The sequence below is a fragment of the Myotis davidii genome, unplaced genomic scaffold (assembly GCF_000327345.1).
Source record: "Myotis davidii unplaced genomic scaffold, ASM32734v1 scaffold641, whole genome shotgun sequence".
Taxonomy (NCBI): Eukaryota; Metazoa; Chordata; class Mammalia; order Chiroptera; family Vespertilionidae; genus Myotis; species Myotis davidii.
In genome coordinates this window covers 1,197,003-1,206,301 of record NW_006293232.1, presented here as the reverse complement: position 1 = coordinate 1,206,301, position 9,299 = coordinate 1,197,003, and the positions used below count along the sequence as shown (strand labels likewise).

The 9,299-nt window shown below is 36.4% G+C and overlaps 1 protein-coding gene across 1 annotated transcript in view; it reads left to right on the top strand.

Moving 5' to 3' along the window:
* The window catches only part of CEP57 (centrosomal protein 57kDa), a 71,750-nt gene that overhangs the window by 56,222 nt on the left and 6,229 nt on the right, over window positions 1-9,299 (top strand). Inside the window, 4 exon segments of the mRNA XM_006779417.2 lie at window positions 2,857-2,973; window positions 4,097-4,174; window positions 5,447-5,554; window positions 6,063-6,140. Of these exon segments, the coding sequence (XP_006779480.1) occupies window positions 2,857-2,973; window positions 4,097-4,174; window positions 5,447-5,554; window positions 6,063-6,140 (381 nt within the window).

Genomic DNA, 9,299 nt, shown 5'->3' with positions numbered 1-9,299 from the left:
ACCGGTTCTGGCTGTTTATAACTTTTAAAATATTGTGTTAAGCCCTACTGGGTTTGGCTCAGTTGATAAGAGCGTCACCTTGTGGACTGAAGGGTCCGGGTTTGCTTCCAGTGAAGGGCACATGCCCGGGTTGCAGGCTTGATCCCCAGTTGGGTTTGTACAGGAGGCAGCCAAGCAATGATTCTCTCTCATTATTGATGTTCTTTCTCTCTGAAATCAATAAAAATACATATATTTTAAAAAATAAAATATAGTATTAAAATGTAAAAACCCCCAAATCACAAAAAATTAACTGTCTTGCAGTATATATCCAATTTATTTTTTTAAATCCTGAATTGTTTTTATACAGGTAATCAAGTGTTATTTCTTTCAAATGAAACTCCTTTATATGCTAGAAGAGGTTATGTGGTATTGCCCTTTAAAAACCAATACAAATTTCATTTTTTCTATGCTGACACTTCAAGAGATATGTCTTTCTCTTTATGGAAGTGTACAGCCTTCTTTATTGTTTCAAGCTGTTGTTCTTCTGTTTCATTTCTGTGCAATCTTGAGTTTCTGAGTTTTTTTACTTGTATTCTAGCTAATGAGTCCTTTTTCTCTTGCACATGTATCCTCTTCAGTATACATTTGTGATCACAGAAAACTGAAAGACTACCAGGGTTCTGAAGAGGAGGCATTAATCCAATAGCAACATTATCCTGAGAATTAGGAGGTTTTTAAAAGAGGCAGGGAAGCTGTTCTTGTGGCTCCAGAAGATCTTCCTTCTCGTCATGTGGTTCTTTACAAAGAAATATTGTGGACATAGCATTTTTTTCAGTAACTTATTGCATTCCCTCCTAAAGCAATCTGGAGTAAAGTGTTCCCAAAAAATACTGCTATACTTGTTGGGTTTAGTTTTTTCTTCTGATCACTGCCTCCCATTCTTTGCAAAGACTGGGTCAAGTAAGAGGAAACTTGTGGAAATAAATGGGCTTATCCTTATCCTATTGGTTTCTTGCCACCTTAGGTGGAACAGGATTGCACCACCCTTCACTTCTGCCGCCCCAGCAAACAGGTGAAGCTGCTTACCAGTGTCACTGCTCTTAGCCTTGACACCCTCACATCTTCTATAGCTTTGGCCAACAATTACGATGAGCCTCAGTCCCGGTGCCTAATGTGCCTTTATGTTGTTTGCAATAGCAGAAGGACCACATACCATCTCCTGTCTCCCATCTCTAATTGTCACCATATTTTTTGTTTCCAATGGCATCTTCTTTATGTCACCTTGTTTTAATGTACCATAACTCTGGTTTTTATTTCTTCCTTTTAGCTCTTTAAACACTATAAACTGTTTTTAATTTCTTCTTAATGTTTTCAGAGTACCAGTTCTGTCATTTATTGTATCTATTTAATCTCACTTATGGTGGGGTTTTTTTTCTTATTGGAAATAAAAACATACATTGTATGGTGAACTTATTCTTTCTAAGTACTTTTCCCCCCTTGGGAATTTATACTTTCTAAGTGGTGTTACAACTTTAGGAGGCAGTTGTGTATTTACCTTTGCTGAGGCTTGATGGTTTTCACTGGTTCTGGTCCCGATTTATATTAATGTATTGGCTGGGGGTTCTTATATCTGCAGATGGTGGTACATTGAGATTTTTTTTTTGTCATATTCCTGGTATATTTTATACATCAAGGCTAGTATAGCCTCATGTGATATTTTGCCTCCTTATCCCTTTACACTTGCTTTTGAGCTTATCTTTTGCATTTGTAGATTGATCCTTTATGCTTTCAAGCTTAATTATGTTATCATTTATTGCAGTGGTTTGTCTATCACTTTTATGTGATAGAGTGGGTGAGGAAAGGAAGGTGTTTAGTTCAATCTGCCACATGATTGGAAGTGTAAAACATTTCTAGGTTTGTGCAAGCACACTCTATGATGTTTCTATATTGTCGAAGTCGCCTAATATGCATTTCTAAGAATGTATACCTGTTGTTAACTGGTATATATAAGAGTTGACTTTGAATTATAGCCCCATTTCATCAGTAAATTTCAAATATCTTATTCAATAGGAATGGTTCCAATACTGGAAATAAAATGTGACTTTTGCCAATTTTTATCTAAATATATTCTTTTAAAATATATTCTTTTAAAGTCAGTAAACTACCCACTGTAATGAATAGGGGGAAATTAGTAATTCACAAATTCCTGAAAAAAATATTGCTGTTTGTATTACTTTGCCATTTTCAAATTTCTGATAGTATATTATCTACTGCTATAGACTTGTATGTGGAGATATACTCTTTACAAGTTTAGGTACTTAGTATATTGGCTTTTTACCAATAGACCTCAATTTAGCATATTTCCACTTCTCATCTTAGTTTAATAGTTCATCTTGTGATTGTCAGTTCTGAAACCTGATAGGTGGCAGTCTGTTCAAATCCTTTATCCTAAGACTGAAAAAAAAAATCTACATAAAATTCACAGGAAATTAAATAATAGATACTGAAACGGCAATTAAAGAGATTAACTATTTAAGATAACCAGACTGATTAGAAGAGTGTGTGTGTGTGTGTGTGTGTGTGTCCCCTCTACATGTCTAGTAAATCTCTGCTATTTCACAGTATAATGATAGTTTCACTATAATAGAATTACATTATAATAGTATTCAGTGAGGACAGGACATTTGTATTAATGTGATGTTCCTGTGGTTTCATATTAATATTTTCCTAGAATTCCTCTATAGTATGTAAGTAGTTATATGAAAGGCCAGAAAAAAAAATAGCATACAGTGTACTTACTCTAAATTAACTCAGTCTTGTTTTTCAGTCTTATTTTGCTGAAATCATCATGCTGTATTTAATATTGTTTCCCAGGTTTCCCTAGAAAGAGAACGACAACATGATCAAACACATGTTCAGAGCCAACTTGAAAAATTGGACCTTCTTGAGCAGGAATATAACAAACTAACTGCAATGCAGGCCCTTGCTGAAGTCAGTGAATGTATTTTTTACTTATCTATATTGACAGATTGACCAGTCGACCAGTTGCTATGGCGTGCACTGACCACCAGGGGCCAGACACTCAATGCAGGAGCTGCCCCCTAGTGGTCAGTGCACTCCCACAGGCAACCTCCTGCGGCCAGCCAGTCACCTGCAGTCCCTTCCCCTGGTCATCCCCTAGCTGGCCAACCCCCCGCGGTCCCTCCCCCAAGCTGGCAGGCCCTGATCAGCTTGCTGCCCTCTCACCACAGTGGCAGGGTAATGACAGAGGCATCAGCATCTGGCATCCTTTCCTTCCATGCCCAGCCTGGTGACATTTGCCTCTTCTCCCAACCCCGCCAGGGCCTTCAGACCCCGGACTGGGACGGGGAACTGGGGTTGGGTGGCAGTGGATGCGGCCCCTTTCCCAGGGCAGGTAGCCAACTTCCCATGATTGTCCGCAACCCCATCCCCACCCCTGGCCGGCAGGCCCTGATTGGCCTGGCCCGGCCAGGCCTAGGGACCCTACCCATGCATGAATTCGTGCAACAGGCCTCTAGTCAATGTATAATATCTATAAGATAGATCATTTTATAATGGATATTTATAGAAGTGATATAACAAACGAATTTTTTAAAGGAAGAAATGTAATTTGGAGATAATGTTCACATTTTAAAACTTATATACATGAAAAGTAGGTGTTTGTTTTTTAAATGTTTGAAGATTAAATGTGTTTGAGTATTCCTAAGGCTTGCATCACTTGTTTTAAGTTATTCTGTTACCTAATTTTAGTTCTAATTAATTTTCTCGGGGAATACCAGTACCACTGACTAATGTTTCAGATTCGACTTCCATCTAACTTGAGTGTGTTCATACAGAGCTGTGTTCTTTGGACATAGGCTTTTACACATAATTCTTTCGAACCTCACAAATGACTAATAATAAATCATAAGGGAGTGTCGAGAATACTGGCAAACGCAGACCCATTAGTAGAGTGAACTAGCAAGCTTATATTTACTGTGCTAAAATTTTACACATATTCCTCTGTTGCTATATTAAAATTTTACAAATTAGTAAGACTTTTTCGCTGTTACCACTTTGAATGTTTTTTGGGTTTTTTTGTTTTTTTCACTAGAAAAAAATGCAAGAATTGGAAGCAAAACTTCGTGAAGAAGAAAAGGAAAGAAAACGTATGCAGGCTAAAGCAGCTGAGGTAAATTGAAATGTGAACAACTAGGTCCCTCATGTTTTGTACTGTTTTTATATAGGTAGATGGTTAACTGTGGACTACTTAGATTATTTATATTTTGGAATGGTTCAGTATATAAATTCTTAGATGTAGTTTAATATGGAAAATTACAAACATTTTTACAGAGTAAAACCTGAAAAACAAAAAAAAAAACAAAAAACCTGAGCATTTCTTTAGACTTTTTCAGATTGTGAGATTTCTGTCAGGATTTGGTATATGCCCTTGACCAGGGATTAAACCACAACCTTGGCATATCCAGACAATGCTTTAACCAACTGAACTATCTGGCCAGGGCTCAATCAGTATTTAAAAAAATCAGTAGGTTGAAAAATACCAGAAACTGTATACATAATGTAATTAATAATACCTAATCATGTAAAACTTCACACAGGTCACTATTAGAAATATATTAAAGCCATCGTTTGTCATTCTATTTATAGGTGCTTTCTTTCCCTTGGTGGTCTCAAGACAGAAGTAGAGGTAGAGGGCTGCCCCAATAGCTATTGACATATTAATTCACAAAAGCTACCATATTAGGCAAATGAGTTTCACTTACTAGTCTTGGCTTTTTTTTTGTTTGTTTGTTTTTTACTTTTATTCATTTCAGAGAGGTAAGGAGAGTGAGAGAGAGTTAGAAACATCAGTGATGAGAGAGAATCATTGGTTGGCTACCTCCCACAGCAGTCCTTGTTTGAAATCCTTAATAATTGCTTGTGGATTTCCTCTGATGTAGATAGAAAATTATTTTTATTGTAGTTACTAAGCTTCTAGAGAAATGGGGCTTGATTACATTTGCTGACATACCATCTAGTTCTTTTGGACATAAATTTCCAGTTCCTTTTTCTGATATCATTAAGTGTATGAGTTTTTAAAAGAGGAAGAAATGTATTTGCTTTCAAGCTGCTTTTGTGTCAGGTGCTGTTACAGATTCTGTGTGTGAAAGAAAGAAAATCCTGACGTATCAGATTGCAGTTAGATATAGTACATTTAACTTATCATCTATAATTTATGGAGCAGCTCCAAATAAGGGAGCTTCAAGATAGATTGAGATGCTGGTATTGATTTAAAGTGTTTGACAGATATTGACAGATTGGTTACAGACATACTTATACAGCCATGATGTATTTTTTAATCAGATACTCCTGTAAGTTTTAGAGGCTTTTACATGGAAAATCTCAAATTTGAATTCTAGCTTTTATTTCTACAGCCTTAACTTTAGGCTCATATTTTTTCTAGTTGCAGACAGGTCTAGAAACAAATAGACTTATATTTGAAGATAAGGAAACTCCTTGTGCCCCCTGTGCAAGAAGAATTAAAAAAAAGAAGTCAAGACCACCAGAAAAGGTATGAAAGCAACCAGTAAGTCAGTGTACTGATTATTATTATCATAATTTATGTGAAAACACTCATAAACCCTGTAATATTACAACCTTGGACGAGTAAATTAAATCTATTTCATTCTCAGTTTCTTCATTGGGAAGATGGGGATAAGTAATACCCACTTCTAAATTTTCCCGATAGTTAGATAATATATATGAAAACATTTTAGAGCTACAAAACACTCCATAAATATTAGTTGTTAATAATCAGTATTGTATTAATTACTCTTTGCTCTTGAAATATTTTGTACTAGTATACACAAACACAGCACTAGACTGTAATTGCTATTTTGTCAGGTTTCATTTTTTCTTTCCTAGACTAGGATGCAAGTATTATTAGGAACTTGAGACCATAATATAAATGAGGCAAGTAGTGGCCCAGGAGTAAGCTGGAGTTTCAGGTTATCATATACTAGTATAGTTAGCTTTTACTGTCATGTTAGTAAAACTGTTTTTCTTTCCTTTCCATTCAGAAAAGTTCTAGGAACTATTTTGCTGCTCAGCCACATTATAGATTATGCTTGGGTGATATGCCATTTGTAGCTGGGAAGGTGAGTTGGTTGAACTCTAGATTTTTTTTTGTTTAACTTAGATCTTTGAATTAAATTTACCTGTTTGCCTGTATACCTAAAAATGGTGGAAATATTTTCTGCTCTATTGTGGATCATAGTGATGTAAGGATGAGATGGAAGAAGGTTTTATGGGATTGGGGGAGTAGGGAGGATACTAGGAGGACACTTTAAAACAGAGAAATTTTTTGTGGAAGGGAATTTACTAACAAAAGGAGAGACCCCAGTTTGGAGAAGGTGTGGTTGCAGAGAAGGATCAAGGGAATAAGAAACAGTACATTTGTAGCATTGAATTTTTAGTGTCAACCCTGTTGATTTCTATTTAGATAAGGATATTTAAGTAAATAAAAATCACATTCTGGTTATCTTCACTTCCATATTACTTATAAGACTCATTCTCCAAAAAGCACTTATACATAGAATTGAATCTTATTTTCCTTTAGTGCTTAAATATAGAGATGATAACTTTGTCAAATATCAGCAAGTACTGAGTAATTTCTACTAAGTGCTTAACACTGTTAGTTTATACCACTTTTGATGAACTGTTTGTGTTGGTGTGTGTGTGTGCGCACACACACAGCTAAATTGTGCGTTTATGAATTTGAGCGGATTTGGGAATAAATTTTTATTTGTCCTTTATTTAATTTTAAATTCTCCTCCCTTCCCCCCTCCCCATCATTGAATTGTCAGTGAAAGCTTGGGAATTAACTGTTTCCAAGATTTTCCACTTGCCTTTTGTAGGAAGCACAGATTGCTTGGAAAAAAAGTATTGCATTGGCTCTATACTATCCCCTACCCTGAAATTACCCTGTTGTTGGATTGCAGAGCATCTTTTGACCTGTGTTATATCCTTTATCTTTTATTCCTACCAGACTTCTTCTGTTTCACCATAGAATATTTGATACAGGTTGGAAATAGAGGTTCTCAAGGGATAGCCAGAATCACCCAGTATGCATTTGAAAAAGCAGATTACAAAGCCAACCACAACCCTACTAAGTCAGAAGTTTCTGGATGTGGGGTCTAGAAAGTCTCTATTTTTTAAAATGTATTTTTATTGATTTCAGAGAGGAAGGGAGAGGGGACAGAGAGAGAGAAACATAAATGATGAGAGTGAATCATTGATTGGCTGCCTCCTGCATGTCCCCTAATAGGGATCAAGCCCACAACCTGGGCATGTGCCCTTGGTCAGAATCGAACCCAGGACCCTTCAGTCCACAGGCCAATTCTCTATCCACTGAGCCAAACCGGCCAGGGCTAGAAAATATTTTTAACTGTTCCCTGGTCCCACTCTAATGTTCAGTGTAATTAGGAAAGCACTGACACACCGCCCTGTTCAATTTTTTTGTGTAAACATTCAGAACAATGATTGTATGTTCTGTTAAAATATATCTATCGGTGAAGACATCTTTTTACCTCAGACATCCCATCATATTTCTAGACTGCTTTATTTGAAAGTGCCTAAGTGAGTTGAAATCTGTCACTGTGTAAATTCTACTCATTGGTCTTTTTTTACTCATAGGGATTCACATGGAACATATGAGTAAACCCATGACTATTGTAAAATTTAAAAAATTTTGAAGATAGCTTCATCTTATCCTTATTCTAGGTTATAAATAAAGACCATTTTCTTCACTTATTCATAAGATGTGCTTTATGAGTTTCTTTACTGTCTCATCACTCTTTTTGCTCCTAAGTTGAATGTAACCTTCTAAATGGGCTGTGACTAGCACAGAATAGTCTTTGTCATATTCTGGATAATCTCTTAACTCAGCCTAGTATCACATTAATTTTATGGGATAAGCTGAACTATCTCTTTCATTCAGTGCTTTTTGAGTCAACTAAAATTACAGATCTTTTGTTGCTGCTGCTGTTGTTGTTGTTAATCTTCACCTGAGGATATATTTTCCATTTATTTTTGACAGAGTGGAAGGGAGAGGGAGAGACAGAGAGAAACATTAATGTGAGAGAGAGACTTAAATTGGTTGCCTCCTGCATATGCCCCAACCAAGGCTGGGCAACTGAGGTACGTGCCCTTGACAAGAATTGAATCTGCGACCTTTCAGTCCATGGGCCAATGCTCTAACCATTGAGCAAACCAACTAGGACAATTACAGATCTTTTACTGACTCTTTGCATCACCCTCTGTAGATTTTGTACTTGTGGAATTGATTTTTTAAATACAGACTTTTAATCTAATGAAGCTCTATAAGAATGGATTCACCCACTCTCACATTAGATTAGAATCAAGTTCAGTCTTCCATTATATTTCTATTATTTCCAAATTTAATTGCCTATCTTTGATAATTCTCACTGATGTCATTAATACAAAGATTGAACAAGACAGATTCAAAGACAACTTTTCAACCTGAGCTTCCCTTTTGAAGTTATTTATGTTATTCAGACAACTGTGTCACCTAGCTGAGTGTTTCTCAAACTACCTATTGTGTAGGACCAGTATTGTAATTACACATTGTCATAGACCAATACTTTTGTAAAATGCAACAAAAGTGAATTACTAGAGCGCTAACCGGTTTGGCTCAGTGGCTAGAGCGTCAGCTTGCGGGCTCAGGGGCCCCAGGTTCGATTCCGATCAGGGGCATATACCTTGGTTGCGGGCACATCCCCAGTGGGGAGTGTGCAGGAGGCAGCTGATCGATGTTTCTCTCTCATCGATGTTTCTAACTTTCTATCCCTCTCCCTCCCTCTCTGTAAAAAATCAATAAAATATATATTTTTATAAAAAGTGAATTACTAGAAAAATAAAATTAAAAAGATAAAATACAAGTCCCTATACTTTTATTACTAGATTCAACAGACACAAAATTACATTAATAAATAACAATAAAAAAATAACAGGAAAAAGATTTTCAAAAACTACTGCTTATTGAGCGTCTAATCTAATAAAAGAGAAACATGGTAATTGGCATACGACCGCTACCCTTCCCATTGGCTAATCAGGGAGATATGCAAATCAACTGTCAGCCAAGATGGCGGCAGGCAGCTTGAAACTAACATGAGGCTTGCTTGCTTCAGTGACAGAGGAAACCAATGTTCCCCGTCTGCCTTGCAGGCCTCTGAGCCTGGAGTTTGAAACATTTTAACAAATATAGAAGGTAAAAAAAAAAAAAAAAAAACCCAAAA